Below are 20170 nucleotides of genomic sequence, written 5' to 3'. Positions count from 1 at the left end.
TATTTTACTTGTTTTGTTTTACTTTTTAGTATCTTCCATGTTTTATTTTACTTTTATTTTCAGATTTAAATTGTAACTGAAGATCCCTAAAGGGTGAAACTGAGTTTTGTAAATAAAATTTCGATTAATAGATCTTGTCTGTTTTTAACTGAAAATAGTTACGAAGAACCTAATGAACAACGTCTTTATAAAATCTTTCAAATGATAATAAGACTTTAGAGTCATAGGTAATGTGATAGCTTTGTTATAACTTATAAGCATAAAAGTTAGTTTTAGGAACAACAAACTAATTTTACTTTATATTTATTATACACTATAACAACTTTAATACTACATAGAATATGATTTTATGAAAAATAACCTAATAAAAACTATTACACGAATTAAAACTCAGACTCGAGTCTCTTACGTATTTATATCGCAATAAAACATAATAAAAAATAAATTATAACTTTTTCTGGAGCCGAATGAATTGCGTTTAATATTGTTTTTGTCTAGGTTAATATCATGTTATTTAGTTAAAAAATTCAAGGTTAAGAAAAGTTTAAGACATATTGTTAAAATTTATGTGCTTATTAAAAAACACAAAGTAAACTAAATTTTTCTAACATTTTAAAAACTCTGAAACAATGTTACAAAGTTTGGTGTTTCAAAGTTTTATGTTTTAATGTTTTTAATTTGAACTTTTAAACATGTTCTAATATTGTTCGTTTTAGCAAAAACAACGTTAAATTTAATAGTAGTACAGTTTAGACATTGTCTAAACTTTTACTTTATACTGTCTAAACAGTTTATTAATTTATAAATTCTATTTTTAATAACAATGCAAACTGAATAAACAAAATCTAAGTTAGTTTTTTGTTTATTTACTAATTACTAACATAACAAATGCATATGATATAAAACATTTTTATTTATTTTAGGTCGTTTTGTATTTATATATATAAACGTATCAAACAGTTTTTAAGCTAAACAAGCAAGATTAATAACTTCATTAATTCAGTTAGACTACTTAAATAATGTTTTCAATTGGTTTTATTATTTGAAATAAATCATAGACAATCAATTTTTAAATGAACAAGCAATAGATTTTTTTCAATAAAATTTTGGATAACTTTCTGGTTCTAAAATACCGTTTTAGATATGTCTTCGATATGTAATGTTTTTTTAGATTAAATTGTTTAAATGAGTTTTCTAAAGAAGATTTTTTTACCAAAATAAGATTTGCTACATTTCAAATGAAAATAACTACTTTCAACACTAAAAATTAATTACGTTATCTATTTTAATTAGTTAAACTTAAATATACCATTAAATATATAACTGTGAAGATTGTATTAGTTCTTATCAAAAATAACTAAAAAACTCGTCTAATTAAGTAGAAATATATACTCTAGATGAAATACTGAAATTTCTAACTAAAAGTAAAGTAGCTTTAAACTTTTTATGGAAAGCAGCATGTTTTTTTTTGTATTGTTGTGATTGGAGGTAGAAAAATCAATATCTTTTCGTAATTTTGTGTTTTTAAATAATATTCAAAATAAAATAAATTAACTACTTTGAACTGTTATTCAATTATTAATCAACAACCAGAGACAACTACTAAAAAAATCACTAGACTTCAAGACTTTCTACAATTCTAACACAACACTAACGTTATTAAGAAAACTTTATCTAAGTAAAATTAACAGAACTACGAAACAGACTCAGTCCATTAGTCTATTCAATGACATACTACAACATGTGATTAGGACTTTTACTACCGCGCTGCTCTTTAATACTTGACCAGTAACTCATTTAAAACTCTCGATCACGTATTATAAAATACCATTGCGACGGCAAAGTGCAACTTTTTTTATATATATAGTTGCGTTTGTTTGGTCGTTTGTTTGGTTAACTTAGCTGTGCGACAGCTCTTGACTGCAAAACTGTATGCAAATGAACCACAGTGGAGTTTATACCAACCAAGTAATTGGTTTGTACTTTTGAATCATGTTTTCATGACTAGAGTCAACTTTTTGAAACAATCATGTTAATTTAACGTTCTTAAAGTTTCAACAAAACACTGACGTAAATAAGGCATCATTACATCAGTCGGTTATACGAAAGTAAAAAAGAAACATCGCCGATAAAACTCTCGTACTTTAATTTTTTAAACGTTTTAACATTTCAAACAGTTTTAATTTAAAATCTCAGTATACCTATTCACGGACCCATCATGACAAATAATGAGGAGTTTTACCATTGCACTACTCTTTAATACCTCATCAGTTACTGCAATGGCTCATCACGTGCCATAAAAAGCCATTGCATTGGCAAGGTGAAACTTTTCTATATAAATAGTTGTTCTATGTTCGGTCAACTTAGCGAGTGCAACAGCTCTTGACTGCAAAACTGTATGCAAATGAACCACAGTGGAGTTTGTATCAACCAAGTAACTTGTTTGTGTTTTTCATTGGCTGGTCTCAAGGGGTAGCTCTGGTTTGGTTTCACCGGGTGGTGAAATAAAAAACTCTAATAAGAGAATAAAAATGAAGTTTATAATTTTTAGAGGTTTGGACTATTTTCATAAATTAGTACAGCCTTTTAAATAAAAATGAAAACAAAGAACCGCGAGGTCAACTTTTATTTAAGACTGTAAAAAGTACTTGTTAAGTGTATACAATAAAGATTTTGATTAAATTAAAACTTCCAAAAAATTGTAATTTGAATAAGAATTTTAGATATATATGTTTGTATCATAACAAAACCTTTGTTTAAAACATAAGCGTTAACTAGTAATTAAGAACAAATATTATTTTCACATAAAAAAGTTTCATATACTTAATTTTTCTATAAAGTTTCAAAATATTTTAATTCGTTATAGGGATAAAGAAATTAGTGTAAAAAAAGTAAAACAAAATTTTAATAACTGCTGCTTCTTAAAACGCTTTTTTTACTATTTTAATTTTTTAGGCCCCTGTCAGTAAAAAGTTTAACATATTCTAAAATAGCTGTTCTAGGTAAGTAAAAAATGTATAAAGATAACTCAAAAAGTTTGTTTTATTTTAATTATATTTGTTTCCTTTCATCATGAATGCTAAAAAGTACGCAAAATAAAAAGTATTAAACACTAAGAATATTTTTCAAAATTTAGTTTTTCATTTCTTAGTAGCACAGATTATAAAAAATCCATATCTATTTCTAAGTACTGCATTTAAAAATAAAACTGTTTAATGAAACAATATTAACTCTTTATTTATTAATTTTGAGCCTTTTTCAAAAACAAGAAATATAAGTTAGCTTACTAATCATTTTAACATGATCAATAAAACTTTGACTAAGAAATTAAGACTTATCCAGTTTCATTAAGATCGTAGTAGCTATTTGTTTAAGGCTTTTGTAAACGTAGAATGACAAAGCTGAAAATTTTATATTGCACCAGCGTAGCGCAACACTTCGTTCTATATAAAGAAATACCTTTTGAGTTTGTGGTTTGACAGCATATGTGCGTTCAATTGGAAGGCTGTTGACTTTAAACAGTATGCAAATTGGATAAAAATAAATTTATAAATGTTTTCAGCGGTTAGCTGCTACGTTTCAAGCAACTGTTTACTTATAGTATGCTTATTTTAAAGATTACTTACAGTGAACAAGTATTTAAAAAAAAAGTTTTTTTTTTTTAAATTTTATTCTAATAAATGTGAAATACGGTACATTTAGTATAAGTACAAAAAACAATACCTGAGATGCTTTAATCTAGTTTGTCAATAAAAAGTAAAAAACAACTTTCAAAACCAATTATGCTTTGATTTTTTAGTTGTTAATTTGAAAATTTTATATTTAGTTTAGTTTACAATCTTTTGTAGTTACAAAGTGACATGTAGCTTTGACATATTAAAATTTATAGAATCTCTAAAGCATAGACTGTTTAAGTTAAGTAATATTTTTGTAATGGTTCTATAAAATTAAAACAATTGTAATATGCTACTTTATTTTACTTATAGTTAACTTATTGTATTTTAACTTGAAATTTAAAAAAATATCGATGTAATTACAGATAATGATTTAACTTTAAAAAAAAAGAAACACAACTATTTTAGTTTTTATAACAAATAATACAAATTCTTTTGTTTTTAAATTTTGGTAGTTTTAAATGCTTAGTCAAATAAATATACAATTATAATTCTCATATTTAAACTAAGATATATTTTAAAAATACTTTTACTATAAACCTAGTCAGGTGATGCTTGTGAAAAATAAAATAAAACAACAAAAAAATAAAATAAAAAAAGCTAAAGAAAAATTTAGTTTTTACATATAACAAATAGTGATGACTTAAATGTGAAATTTCCTACTAAAAAATTGAGGTACTTAAAATTTGAAAAAAAGCAATCATAGCTTTTGAGTTCTTTATCATTTAATTGTCGTGTTTTAAATTGTGTGTAAAAATTCATATACGAACGCCACCATTTATTTACTTTCTTTGACAATTATATTTTGTTTTTTCTTCTATGAACAAAGGTATGGCTCAGTTTGCAGTGCTCCAAATGTTCGTTCATGAAGAAGATTATAAATTTTTTACCTAAAACAGCATACTTTTGAGTTTTTAAAAGAATTGAGATAATTATTTGTCAACATTTTACACCTGTGTAAGTAAAAAAATAACCATGCATATTGCAACGAGTAAGTGTTTCTACGCTGTTTGCGACCAAAACCTCAACCAATTGTTTTGACTCTAAACTATATTTTGAACATTAGTCTGCAACTGTAATTGAGCAAAAACAAACAAGATCTCTTAACAAAAACAAATACATTTCAACAGGTTTTCATTTGACACAATTGTAACAAAATAAAGAAAACTTTGAACTTACCGCTTTTCTTTTTTTTTTAATTGATTAACTACTTTCTAACGCAATTATAAGGCTATAAAAGGTTTGTTTTGTTACAATTTTATCAGTTTAATGAAAACTTTTTGAAATATCTTTGCGTTGTTAAAATACCTTGTTTGTTTAAATTTAAATTTAACGTAAGTTAACTAGGCAACACTTGCTTTTGTTTGTCAGCCGCTTGACAAGACTACTTTGTTAAACTATGCTAACTCGAAGTAGCTAAGAACGCTATATGCAGTAGGTTTTATAAAATTTTTAGAAAAGTAGCTTTTAGTAAAAAACAAGCAACTACTGTTTTCAACTAAAACTAAAACCAATTAGGTAGATGATGCTGCCAACAAAAACAATTTTACCAAATTAAGGCTTATCCGGTATGTAACCTTGTAAAGTTAACTGTTTTTGCTTCCAAACTCTGAATATTTCGTAATGTGTTATATGAACTTACGTAAATTATTTTAGAAGATTTAAATATATCTGTTTCAAAACATCGTTATACTGCCGTAAAGTTTTGTTGAAATTCATGAACACAATCGTTTTACTTCTATCGTTATTGCTTAAAATTAAGCTTTATTCAAAAATTTTAGTGACTCTAAAAAGAAAAAAAAATAGGTATAAAATTATCTTTAAATTTTTTGTATATTTGATAGTGTTTTTTAGCAATGATTTTTTGTTTATTGATAAAAAATATAAAATTAACTAATAATAAACAAAAATTTTTTCATTAAAAATATGTTTTTGATTCAACATATAAAATTATTTTGTACTATTCTGCCTTTGCTTTTCAATTTCAAATCTTTTTCAAGCAGGTTTTAAAACAAATGATAAAAACAATTTTGTATCTAATTTTCGTGGAAAGCGCGTTTCTAACGCGTAATTTGAAAACTAATCTTCATTAAAAATTCAATAATTTATTTGTTTAAAAAACGGCAAATACATTACAGCGTTTTAACGAAATGGAAGTTTCGACAACGTTTGGAAACAGCAACACGCAACCTTACTGTAGCTCATAACAGCTGCTTGAATATAGTTAGTTTAGTAAAACCATTTATAGAAAAAAACTAATTATTTCAATACAAAAGTAGTCAAAAGTATAAGTACAATAACAGTCATTTACTTTAAAAGTCATGAAAAATATTTACTTTTTTTTTGCTCACTTAAATAGTAATGAAGGGTTAGAAACATTATTTCTTTCTCAATATTTAAATATTACAATTTTTTTTTCAATTACCGTTCATGTTGAACGATTTCAAAGATTTTCAGTTCTAATAATCAAGCAAGATTGCAGTTTCGACATTACTTTAAACCGACGTGATTAACGACAATGCTCTGCCACAACAGCTTGATTGAGACAGATTGACACAAATGCTCTAAAACAACAAATTCTAACGTAAGCACTCTGTTGCCAAGGTAAAACAAGCCGGTCGGTCTTGTGATTAATCTATTTTAATCACACTGTCATTACAGCAGTTGCAGAGCAATATTGCTAATTACAGCATTTTCAGCGCAATATTGCTAATTGCAGTTGTTACAGAGCAATATTGCTAATTACTGTTGTTACAGAGCAATATTGCTAATTACTGTTGTTGCAATGTCGAAACTCGAATCTTGCTTGCACGTTGGAACGTGTTTAGTGTGTTTAGAAAAACGTTAAACAAGAATGAAAACTCAATAACGAATATTTTGCTACCTTGAAAAAACATAAACTGTTTATTAAAACTTTTGTAAAAATGTAAAACAAATAAACATTTATTATAACTTTAAATTTAAAGGTTCTGTTTTTTTTTATGTGAATACTTATGTATTTATTTTATAATTTTCCTGTAAATGTTTTTATTTCAACACATCCTGTATTTTTGGCAGTTTATTTTAGGAATAAAGGTTTGAAAATAAGTTTAAGTTATTATCTTTTAAACTCTTTTATAATTTTTATAAATTTTAGGATAATTGATTGTTATAACTGTTTATCAATAAAGTAATTATATCTTGAAAGTTAAAATCAAACTAGTTTTGGCGTTTTTTTTGACTGTTTTTGAATAAAATTCAAACAAAATTTACTGTAAATGTTCTGTTTTCTCACAAATCAAGTATATAAAGCAGTGTTATAATAATAAAAAACATAAATTAAAAACGTTTAAATTGTTGTATTAGTAGCAACAGTTCGTAAGAAACTATTTTATTAAAAAAAATATGCATCAACTTCAATATAAAAAAATTGATAAAAATCTATAATAACTTTTAGCTATAAAAGTATTTTCTTCTACGTTTTTTAAAAGCATTGTTTTTGAAAACTCGATTGTGCATTTTTAAAAGAAAAGCAGCAGTAACTTTGGGATAATAAGAGTTGCTTAATAGAACAATAAAATAAAGTTTTTTTCAAAAGCCAAGCCTTCAGTCACAAAAGAGTAAAACAGTTTTATGCTTTCTTTACAGCTAAAAAATACTATTTTTTTTATAAACTTGATACTTAAAACAACTTGACCTTTAAAGTTTACTTTTAACTTTTTTATTGTAATCACCAAGCTCACAGTTTCAAATTACAAAAAAAAAATATATTGTTAACCTGAACATAATCTAAATGATTTTTCTCGAATTTTTCAGATGTAGCATGGACTTTAGAAAACCTCAAGTACTCCCTAAGGGCCTCCCTTGGTATCTGCCAATTAAAAAAAGGTAAATTGCTAGAAACTCAGAAACTCCACTTCCCCCAATTAACATCTAATTTTGCCTTCGAGAGCTTGTTCACCTATTAAACACAAACCGTTGTCATAATACGGATGCGAAAATTATTCGTGTATATGGGTTGCACTATACTGTTACAATATAAAAATAGTTGTTTAATGTAAGGCAAATGCTTTAAAAATAAAAAAATGTTTTGAAGAGGTTGCACTGCATTGTGACGAGAGAAGAATATTTTTTCGATTTTTTGTGCTTGAAAGCTTTGGAAAAGCAACTTGTGAGGTGTCAAAACATCCGGGTAATTTTACTTGAACATTCTCATTATGTATTAGAGTATTACCAAGTTCACAGAAACTTGTCAATCAACTCTGTACTTGTTTTTTTAAACAATTTTCAGTGAGCAAGTTTTATCAGTCGTTTAATTATCATAGTGAAAGAAATTTGTAATACTTTTCATTTTAAAGTATTCTTTATTCAGCGATTGTCAACTTAAGCTTACGCTGTTTCACCTAGAAGGATCTTCAGAGCTTTTGTAAGTGACAATAAATGTGACATAAATTCATTGTCACATACAAAAGCTCTTATAATCTTTTTAGGTGAAACGCCGTAAGCTTGAGTTGACAATCGCTAAAAAAAGAATACTTTAATAGTTTAGCTCTTATGTATTGAGCACTTTGCTTCATACAGTTTTATAACATATGTAGTAATTTTCTTTGTAACTTTTTACTACTAATATATTCAAAAAAAATATTTCAACTTTTATTTAGTGTTATATAACATTATCTATGAATTAAAAAAATCTAAAACAACAATTTTATAGTACAATCAAAACATTTATGACTTTGTGTGCTGTATAAAACTCAGAGGTAAACATTGTTTAACTTTATAAAAAATTAAGGGTAATTTGCAAAAAAAATCTTAATTTTCTTTTGACCTAAAATAATGGTCATTTTTAAATTATTTTTTTTTACATTTAATTTTTTATATAGCTAGCTCATTGTGTTCTTTTTTCTAAAGTTAAAGTTTTAAACGAAGTTTTGTATGTCTATCAGTGATCCTTTTTGCTAAAATATTTGAGACCGCTTTGTTTTTAAAACATAAATTAATTTGTAGACTTCTTCAAACCTATTTAGTTGTTAGCTTGTTAAAAAGTTTGGCTTTTCGTAATAAGATTCCCTGTTTAACAATTTCTAGCTGACTGATGAAAGAGAAACTGGTGTTAAATTTGGATTTTCAGCAAAAAACATAATTTTCACAATTTTCCAATTTTCAATAAAATATAGAACTACATTTGGCCCTATGTTTTTAAATTAGCAAGTATACGTAAGTGAGTATAATTATACAGCAACAAGAAAAAGTTAAAAACTGACACAACTTTATTTAAAATCCAATAAGTAGTCTATCAATGTGTTTAAGTTTTACGACAAAATTAAATAAAATGTAAATATCTAAAACACTTATAACCACATACATGAAATTGATGAGCTTAAACTGTTTAGTTAGTTACAGAATATTTATAACAGAGAGAACGTTTTTACATCGTGTAAAGTTTGAAAAGTGAAAGTTTTATCATATTCTTCAAAGATAATACTTTGCTTAAAATTTATAATTAAAATAATCTTTATTTTTTATATTTTTAACTATTTGTTTGTAAGTATTAACTTTTAAAAATTTTACAAAATTGTATATGTTTGAGATAAAAAAGTTTAAAATGCCTAAACACATTTGACACATACTGAAAGTCTTAGTTGTACTTCACAATTAAAAAATAATAACAATTTTACACTAACTTTAAAAAAAAAATTATTAAAATACTAGCGTTTAAACTTTGAACATTTTAAAGGTTCACAAAAGACCAAAGGAAATAAAAAACGTGGTAAAAATAAAAGTAGTTTCTATAAAAACACATCCAACAGCAAATTTCCTTTTCATACGAGAGAAACTGGTTCTCTCATAGTTTAAGCTTTTTTCTCTTTTGTCTGGGCTAATTTGAATATACCTTGTAAAATTTGCTCAATTGCTCAAGAACTTGCTTTTATTTTTTGTTGGTTTATTGAAAAAATTTGGTGAATTTTTTTTTCTTTTTTCAATTTAGTTTGTTCGTAGGTTTTATTTGTTTAAACGCTTATATATGTGTGCGGAGTAGTTTTGTTTTGATTTAAGTATTGTAAATATTTTTTTCTTGGAAATAAATTAACTTATTTTTTGTAGCTACAGCTCACAATTTGTTTTTTAAAATGAAATAATTTTTTTAGTTATTAAAACATTAAAAAACAATTTTTATTAGTCATTTTTACGTAGTTTTTAGTGTTAAATTACTTTAATTTATAAATAAGAAACCAAATATTTTCCAAAAAGTATTGTTTAAGATGCAAACTTTAAACATTCATAAATTGTTCAGATCGAAATCTTTTTACAGTTGAATTAAGATTGTTCTAGCAAAAAATGTAATAACTTTATTTTACACATATAAAAAAGTGATTTTTTTTTGTAAAATAATCCAAGTTTTTTAAATTTATAAAGATTTAAACTAATTACTTGATAAAAAAAGCTAGCTGCAATCATTAGATAATTTAATTCATAAACTTTAAAGAATCGACTTTTCGTTTACTAGCTTGAATCTGTAACATGTATATTAAGTTTATTGCTAATGTTTTTTAATTGGCACTTGATTTTATTATCAAATATACGAGCTAAATATTTTCAAGATGATATAAATAAAGCATGTACTTTTTTTATACACTGATTATTGTCTAAATATCTTAACTAAGGTTGTAACTGCAACAATACCAATGTTTAGACAGTTTTTAGTATATATTTTTTTATTTACTTAGCATACAGATATGATTTTAAAACTTTTTAAATCTAATTTCGATTTAATACATAGTTATTTTGTTATATAGTAAATTAACTGTCATGATAAGCGTATAAAAAAAAGAAGGATTAGATATAAATCAAATGGTGAAAACTACATTGAAATTTACAGAATTTATACAAATATGAAAAAAATGGTTGAGTCTGAAAACAGAACTATTCGATTCAATTACCAAATGTTTCTTAAACACTTTGCGGTGAGCGCTTTAATTTATGTTTATTATCATTTTCAACGCTTGTTTTAACTTTAAATGTGTAATATATTGCTAGAACAAGCCAAGTAAAAGTTTAAATTAAGTTTAACTTTTCACATTATTTTATAACAACAATAAGTTTTAGAAAAGTCTGTAAGTTTATTCTAGTGTGTAAAACATAATAAAATGATTGTAGAAATAAATTTCTGAACAAACTGTGAGAACAACTATAAAATTTTTAAAAAGGATAAACCACAAAAAAGTTAGATTTTACCAATTAAATATCACTGTAAAATTTGTATTGTAACTAAGTTTAAACTCTATCTTTGTCTTTAATTTTTTTATTTTTAACTTTAATATAACATCTATAAATTTCGTGTTACTTTTTTTAAGTTGACTGAGTTTTGACAATTGTTTTAGCTTTTTTGATACCGCTATCATTGTCTTTTTATATTTAGTTTTTTCAACTTTCAATCTAACATCAATTGATTTTTTTTTACTAGATATTTTCGTTCATATTGGCTGCAGTCAACATAGCAGCTGCCGCCTATCAAGTTTTTCATATTTATCAAAACAACATATTAATAGAAGACCTTGTCAAAAAAATAAACACGGCTTCTCTTTTCTTTATTTTAATTGGAACATCTCTGAGCTGTATAGTGAGTTTTACTGTTTTTTTTCCTATACAAACTTTTGACACAACTTTTGAACACTAAAAAATTGAATATGTATCTTTAAAAAGACCAATTTTGTAAAGAACTAAAATTATATACAATAAAAAAAAGTCATTGTTCGTAAATAACAATAATAACTCTCTACAAACCTTCACAACACATAAAAGTTCCATTACAAATGGTTAAGACTTTGAGTTCGGCTTAAACAACATACATAATAAAGTTAGTGAAAAACAATAAAAAATAAAAAATCTGCTTTATTTTTACAAATGAGCAGTTTACAACAAAAATTATGTAATTTTAAGGTCACTAAGCTTAAGGGGTTATTTTGAATAAATTTGCCGAATATTCAATTTATATTCAAACTTTGAATGTATTTAAGTATTGCGTTGTGTGCTTATCAAAAAATAAATATTTTTGAATATACCATCATTAAGTAGTTTAATTGTTTTTGAGTTCAAAATCAACAAAATTGTTGAGTACATGCTTTTTATCGTCAGGTATTAGTGGCTTCTGTTTGGGCAATGGAACTGGAACAACCCAAGCTCAAAAGGGGAAGAAGCAATGTTTGTTTGTTTTTTTGTTTTTAATGTGTAAGTTAGTATGAACTGTAATAAAGTACTTGTCTATTGTAGACAGTTAAAACATACTTGATTTTATGGTTAAATTTGATTGTAAGGTATTGAAGTTAAGTAGCTTTATCTTCATAAGTTTTATCAACAACAAGTAATGAATATCACTGCACAATCAACAGCAATAGCGTCCGAGACAACCTACGACCGGTTTCATTCTTATTATAAATTATTAAGCAGGCATAGTCGCGGGAAACCACTGGTTAAAACGAGTGTAGAGACTAAAATCTCAGACAAGCTAACAATGTCTTAGATGTTAAGCTGTGAACTATTTGGCTGCGTCAATCTATAAAACTTTATAATCGTGCGGTGAAATTAATTGATTGTTGTCGATGGCAAAAAACAAATCAACTAAGTTTATAGTATCCGAATTTACATAAGTTGTATTGTAGGCTTTCAGACTATAGCAAAATATGACTATTTTTTTAATAAGTAATAAGTACTAATATAAACAAGTTTAGTTACAAAGTCTACGTTAGGTTAATAGATAAAAGTTTGTTCAAAAATATAAAATTTTACTTAAATAGTTTATATTTTGCACAAGTGGACAAGTACTGTTTTCTTATTTGCATAACAGCAAAAAACATTTTAAAATATTTTATTGTTTTTTACCGTAGACAAACAAATACTATTTTCAAACTTGCACGTTAACAACAGTTCAACTAGTCTACATAAAACAAATATTTAATTGAAAACTATATAACTATATTATTTACAGTTGAACAAATATTGTTGTCTCACTTGCACACTAACAACAACTCAGTTGGTTGTTTACATTTTTGATGGCTTACTAGTTTCATTCAAGCCCTACACTTTCTACACGTCTCTCTACACCGCACTGACGAGTTACGTCATCGTTCTCAGGTATTACGTCATGTGTGATGACGTAAAAAACAATCGGAGTAGAAAAACACTTTCCTTTCATGTGAGTTGTTAAATAATTTAAAATCAATATTTTTTTAACTGATGTACTAAAATACTTCTTGCGTTATTCCTTGTAAGTAATTTTTTTTGTATTATTAGTTTCAATTTATCATCATGTAAATAGTTGTTATATGTTTTGGTTTTAAGAAAACAAATAGAGAGATCTCAACTGCTGGAGGAGAAGTAATATATTTATTCTTTCAAAAATTTATTTTGCAAACTAAATTTCGGTCAAAGACCTCGTCAGTGCTTAAATAAATCTAAAAAAAAGATATGTGACAGTCATGGAAAATAGCATTTAAACAATTAAACTAAAATAAAAACAAATTATTACTGAAAATTTTTACTTAAGAAACTAAACAAATCAAATTCTAATATTAAGACTGAGTTTTAGTAGAAGTTTAAAGTTTTAGCTAAGTTTTAAAATAAATATAACAACAATAATATTATTAAAGTAAAATTTAAACTTCTACCAAAACTCAGTCTTAATATTAGAATTTGATTTGTTTAGTTTCTTAAGTAAAAATTTTTAGTAATAATTTGTTTTTATTTTAACTTAATTGTTTAAATGCTATTTTCCATAGCTGTCACATATCTTTTTTTAGATTTATTAAAGCACTGACGAGGTCTTTGTCCGAAACTTAGTTTGCAAAATAAATTTTTGAAAGAATAAATATATATGCAAATAGTTATTTTAGTTTATCTAAAAATTTTACATGTGTATTATTTTATGAGTTAATTTTTTGTGCTGTATTATTACCTTTATACTAACTTTTTTTTGATCTATTTTTATAAGATGTTTTTTTTGTAATTGTTCTTTTATCTAACAATCATTAAACTTGCTTTAAAACTTAAAAAAACATACATTTACGTCGAACGACACTTTGTGTGATATTACGTATGAATTGCCTATGTAAAGTATGTATTGCCAATGTGACGTATGTATTATCAATGTGACGTATGTATTGCCAATGTGATGTATGTATTATCAATGTGACGTATGTATTGCCAATATGAATTACATATTGTTTATTGATTATATCAGTGAAAATTGATAAATTAGTAGTATGCAGTTATGTATTTAATGGTATAATACGTTGTTTAACTTGTTTCGTTTTAGCTTTGTTAAGGCTGCCGCAGCCTTATTTCTTGTAATATTTTTAATCAGCAGAAAATTTTCTTCTACTATATATAAAAAAAAATTGTTCTATTCATTTAGTAATAAAAAAAAAACTTTTTACTTCTATTAAACATTTATTGTAACACTTCATAACTTTAATCGACCTATTTTACTTCTACTTTTTTGTTGATTTTATTAAAAATTGAAAAAGTAGGAGTTATATTAAAACAACATACTTTTTTAAAAACTTAGAATCCTAAAACTATTTACAAATTTAAATATATGATAACTTTTTTTTTTAATATTTTGTAGTTTATTTTGGAAAGTAAGCAATCTCTAAATAGAACTTTTTATTTACTGCTGTCTTATATTTATTTTGTAATTTTTTATTTTTTAAATTAGTTTTTTTTTCAACTTTAACAGTCGTCAAGATACATTTACACGAGTCAATCTTGTTTGTATCCAGACGTTGAAGAGTTATTAGGTTTGTTAAAATTTTGTTTTATTTACAAATTAGAAAGATAGTTATACTTTAAATTAAAATTGTGTTTGTAATGACTTTTAAAACAAACCTAATTAAAAAAAAAAAAAATTCAAGTTTATTTTAAGTAAATTTTAATTGATTATTATATCTAACTACAATAAAACTAGTTTGTATTTTGCTAGGTGCTCTTTTTTATATTATTTGACCTTTTATAACAAATACTTACAGAATACAAAATGAAAAATTCGAGTTTAAGAACATCCAGTTTTTTTTTCAAATAACATAATGTCTAAAAGTTAAAGTTTGCTTTTGTCACATAGACTAAATAAAAGTAAAATACAATAAGTCTTATCCAAAACCTTAATTGTTAAGAAGTAAAATTTCATTTTCCTTATTGATTGCTTTAAACTTAACTTTGAAAACTTCTATACAAATTGTATAAAAATATTAGTGAGGAATCAAAAAACTTGTATGCAAATTTATTTTTACTGTTTTTAGTTTATAGTTAAGTTTTACATTTTCGACAGTCAAATTTTATGTATTATTACTTTTATTAAAAAATGTAAATAAAGGTACATTTTATTAATTTTATTAATAATAGTCGATAGGTTTAAATTTGTAATTTAGTTCAACAAAATCAAAAAACTTGATATTTGTTAACTTTAAAGTTAAACTTCGAGAGCGTATAGTTTTTCTATTAAAACTTATTTGTTCCCTTTTGGTCACACAAACTCGTGATATATTAAATGTGTTTTAACACGTTTAAATCAAACATTTAGCTTTAGACAAACTTACTTTTCCCTTAATTAGTTGCGGAAAACTTAGCTTCGAAGAAACGTGGTGAACTTTTTTTTTAATACTTATACAAGCTTGGATGGTTTTGAACCACTGTGTGGAAATTTGCCTTTCTAGTTTGCAGCTTAACCATTTATAAAGTTTTTTATTTAAGTGTTCAATCTGCAAACAACTAAAATTCGATTTTTTATTTTAGATATAGTTGATGTATTTTATAAGTTTTAAAGTTATATTAATTTTCATCTGGACTATAATTAGGTTTGTTAAAATATTTTTAATAACTTTAAATTACTGAGAGTATTAAAAAAAATATTAATATATCGAAACTTTTGTTAAACTTTGTGGACATATTTTATAAATAAAAATGTATAGTTTTAGTAATAACACTTTAATAAATGAGAACTTTTTTAAATAGTTAAATTTAAGTACAAAGCAAAAGAGTTCTAATACTTTCTTAGCATAATATGATGTATATATATAACAGAATTAAGCTATTTAACTTGATAAATCAAATCTTTCACACGGAGCCTACCTTAAGGGCTTATTTCAATAACAAGGTTTATTTTAAGATGTAAAACTTAAAGAACTTGAGTTTTGTGTTTATGCACTCATCAACTTCAAAAAAAGTTCAAAATAAAGCACAAAATTGCATGATTTTTGATAGTTTCAAAATTACGTCATGTTCTATTTAGGCTAAATTTAAAACTTTCATTTGTGTGTTTTGTATTGTGCTTTATTTTTAACATGTTTTGAAGTCGATGAATGCATAAGCACAAAACCCGAGTCCTTCAAGTTTTACATCTTAAAATATATATATATATATATATACCACAGATGTTCTTGTGCTAAAACTTTATTTCAACTAACGGCGTTTCACTGCTCTCAAATAAATTTAAGAACAGATCTACGGAGTCTCAAAAAGCTCTAAGAATAGTTTTTATATAATAGTTTTCTATTCTTAGAGCTTTTTGAGACTCCGTAGATCTGTTCTTAAATTTATTTGAGAGCAGTGAAACGCCGTTAGTTGAAATAAAGTTTTAGCACAAGAACATCTGTGGTATACATTCCGATAAGCTTAGTTTATCAGAATCTCCAGGATTTAACGCCTTATAACGTTACATCTTATATATATATATATATATATATATACATATCTACATTAAAAAAAAATCAGCTCTAGAGCTAATGACCTTTTTAAAATAGTTATTTTTCAAAAACTTAGATTTTTTATTGATAAATAAATAAGCTGATCTTGAATAGTGAACACCACGTTACGAATATTAAAAAAAAAAACAAAAGTTTTCGTTTGCTATTTCAAGTTGTGTACGTACACCAAATATTTAATACATCAATGCAAGGCTTTTAGAATAATTTCTTTTGTAGTACTTTTGACTTGGTGAAAGGAACGTCATTTATTTAATGATGAAGAATGTTTTAACTTTAGTCCTTTTAGTAGTCCACAACATTTTTGTAATCTAATTAAATTGATAACAATTAAAGTTTAAAATCATAACATTTGCTCCTAGCTTATCTTACCTAAACAATAAAAAAAGACAATTGTGAAAAACATAAGAAAAAAATTTTAGCTATAAAATTTGAGTAATACTTATGAAGATGGCAAATAGAATTTTATAATATTACTTTTATATTATTTAAGGGTTGTAAAGACTAAGTATCTTAAGAAAAAATACTTTAAAAACTTTTAAGTTTAGTTATACCAGCTATACTTTAGTTAAGATTTGAAGTTTAAATATTACACATATTTAAAAAATTAACCAAACACATAATTACTTATATTAACAGGTTAATTTTCACACAGATTTAGTCAGGAACAACCGAGAAGACGACATTCCGACTTACGAAGATCTGATCCTTGAAGATCAAAAGAGGAAAGAGGACAAAGGGCCTCCTCCGCCGAAATACGAAAACATAGTATGAATGTTGAATGTTTGAATAATCCACTGAAGAAAGTTAAACAAATTGAGAAAGAGTTCAACTTGTTAACTAGTGTAGTGTTGAAAGATGAAACATAAACTAAGAACAAAGTTTTTAATTGAATGCACTTTTTAATACAAAAGATTGAGGTATAAGGATCGTTCAATTTTGTTTATTACTGCAACATTTCAAGAAAAGAAAATAAATGGATTTTTTAATTAAACACTAATCGACCGACAGAGTGCACTTTTGTTAAAATCATAATAAATACCAAATCAAACTTTTATTTTCCGTACAAAACAAAAAAACTTATCAAAGTTTTTAAATTTCGTTTTGTAAGTTTCATTCTTCATCAGATAAAACGCCAATAACTTTTGTTTAATAACAAATATTCAATTTTAATTTGTCATTTCTGTTTATAGTAGACTGATGTAAATTACGTTCGTGAAAAACAGTTGTTGTCAATTTACATGTGTTTAACATTACAAATTAAATTAAGCAATATGTGTTGCTAATAAACAGTACAAACAAAAATCAGTTTTAATTTTTCTACTATTTATTTATTATATTTTGCAAATACTCTGGCGTCTGTTTCTTGTAGATTTACTGTTACGCTGCTGTTTACAAGTTAGTTGATGTTATTATCGACAAATTTATTATACTTCATATAGTATTTATAAAATAGTTTTACTAGGTAAGTTTTAAAATCAGCTGACGTTAGTAAATAAAAATTAAATGGACCAAAAGGTTACTAGTACAAATTACTGGGTAGTATTGTCACCTGCTTATCAATTATTTTTTAACTACTGGAATTTACTGTTTTTAGATTAATAAAGCTGACTCTGAACTAAACATGTTACGAAAAGTTCTAAATAAAAATAAAGTTAATTCAGATTTAAATTAAAAAATCAAATAGGGTTTGTATGTAAACATTTGTAACAAATTTTAAATTTAACTAGAAGCTTATTAATTACAAGTAGTGTGTAAGATAAAATAAACTAATTTTATATTAATATTTGTTATACTTTTATAGATTGTTCTAAATTCTATGCTACTTTAATGGACTTTAAAAATTATCAATAGTTTTTGATATCTCCTCTGTTCAGATAAACAACATTTATTAAGAATGAAATCTGAGAAGCACAGCTGTATAGAGTTTTATAATTACATACATAAGCTTTACGTGACTTTAAATTTAATAAAGATTTTTATTTTCAGATAAAATGCTAAAAGTTTCACATGAATTAAAAAATAAATTAAAAACATTTTTACCAGAAAACTCAACAAAAAAAGCTTCCAATACTAATACGTAAATATTTTACTTTTTTATAACAAACTAAAAATTATATAAAACCGCAACATTTTCTTTTCAATGTAATTTTCTTATGTTTATATGTATCGTGAGTTTGTTTAATACTTTGTGCTAATACATGATGTCCAGTAATTTATACAACCTACAGCATATAAAATACATACATATAAAGCTACGTAGTGTATGTAGGCAAAAGATTGTTTTGTAATTATGTTAATTAAAAACTTTAAGTGTTAATGTATGACCTTAAGTTCAAGCTGAACACTTTAATGGTTGCTATATAAATAAACCGAAAGTATATAAGTTAAAACTATAAGCTCGAGTTCAATACAAGCTTCTTAACCTATCTTAACATTCGCATTAGTGTTTGGTTTGTGCGAGTAAAAACCCTGGTTTCTACTTCAACACTAATTTATTTCAATGTACTTATCTCAGATTGACTATGTTATGCCAAGTTTTCATGCTTTATCAGTATTAAACCAATATTTACCATATGATCAAATTAGATTAGTTTTGCAAAACTTAAATTTTCTTTTAAAGGCTTTCTAATTTAAAATTTTAATAAATGAGATACACACAATAAATTAAAACAACTAAGTTAGAATTGTGTAGTCTATTAGCAACTTTCAATTTACTTCTGTATACCAAAAATTTTATATCTATCGAAACAATAAAGATTTACCAAAGAGTATTTTGTCAAGAAATAAACACCACTTTTTTTTTTATTTCATAGTTTAGTTAAAACATTTCTGAGCAGTATAGTTAACATCATAATAAAGTAAATATATACTTTAACGCAGAGTTCCTAAAAAGTTTATTTAAATTCCGATATATTTGCTACATTCAAATTTGTTTTTTCTAATAAATAATAAATGTAATCAAATTTAGAAAATGTATTAACAAAAATATTTTTTTATAGTTTGTTATTACGTTACTTTTTTTTGTTATAAGAAATAAAACAAGTAATTATTACTAAACTTTTAATTTTATACATAAAACTTTATCAATTGTTTATTTTAAACAGTAATTTTTTTTAATTATTGTGCATTTATCCTACTATATGAAAGAGTTAATTTCCGTGTAAAAATTCACAGAAACTATTAATATACACCACTACTAATCAAATTTTTAAATATTAAATATGCTTTAGTCTTTACATAGATTTTATAATACTAGAAAATATTTTACAAAAAATTTTACTTTTTATTCCAACTAAAACTAAATAAATGTATTTCACTGGTTTTATCGTAACGTTATATAAGTTTTAAAATGTATTGTGTAAAGTTTGTACAAGTAAATTAAACTCACAAATAGACTTATTTTTAAAGTCATCAACGTGCATTTACACAAGTCGAAGTTACTTGTGTTAGAAGGTTTGAAGAATTATTAAGTTTGTTTAAACTATGTTCTTTTAAATACAAAAAGAAAGTTAATTAAATACTGTAAAATACGTATTTTACCTTTTAATAGTTCTGCCATTCATGTTATACAACTGTTCATTAAAATATTGCTAGACTAAAATCAAGTTTTGTAAGTCTTAAAATTTATTTAATTTTAAATTTAATATATTTTTCGGTTTTTATGACAAGAACTAATCAAAACATTTTTGAGTTAAATCACGTTTAAGTCAGATAAAATACTTTAAAAAATCTTCATACAAACAAATTTCTATTTTAATT

The 20170-nt window shown here is 24.8% G+C and overlaps 1 protein-coding gene across 1 annotated transcript; it reads left to right on the top strand.

The window, feature by feature from the left end:
• The first annotated feature begins 10537 nt into the window (after window positions 1-10537).
• LOC145834892 (uncharacterized) lies at window positions 10538-17693 on the top strand. The gene is made up of 6 exons (XM_082942420.1): window positions 10538-10618; window positions 11119-11274; window positions 11790-11855; window positions 12640-12846; window positions 14389-14449; window positions 17064-17693. The coding sequence occupies exons 1-6, from the start codon at window positions 10547-10549 to the stop codon at window positions 17180-17182; spliced, it is 681 nt and encodes a 226-aa protein (XP_082798546.1). The 5' UTR covers window positions 10538-10546; the 3' UTR covers window positions 17183-17693.
• The last annotated feature ends 2477 nt before the right edge of the window (window positions 17694-20170 follow it).

This window comes from Thalia democratica, chromosome 4, assembly GCF_965202585.1.
Source record: "Thalia democratica chromosome 4, ktThaDemo2.hap1.1, whole genome shotgun sequence".
Taxonomy (NCBI): domain Eukaryota; kingdom Metazoa; phylum Chordata; class Thaliacea; order Salpida; family Salpidae; genus Thalia; species Thalia democratica.
The sequence above is the reverse complement of the archived record's forward strand: the minus strand, read 5'-3'. Positions and strand labels throughout refer to the sequence as shown.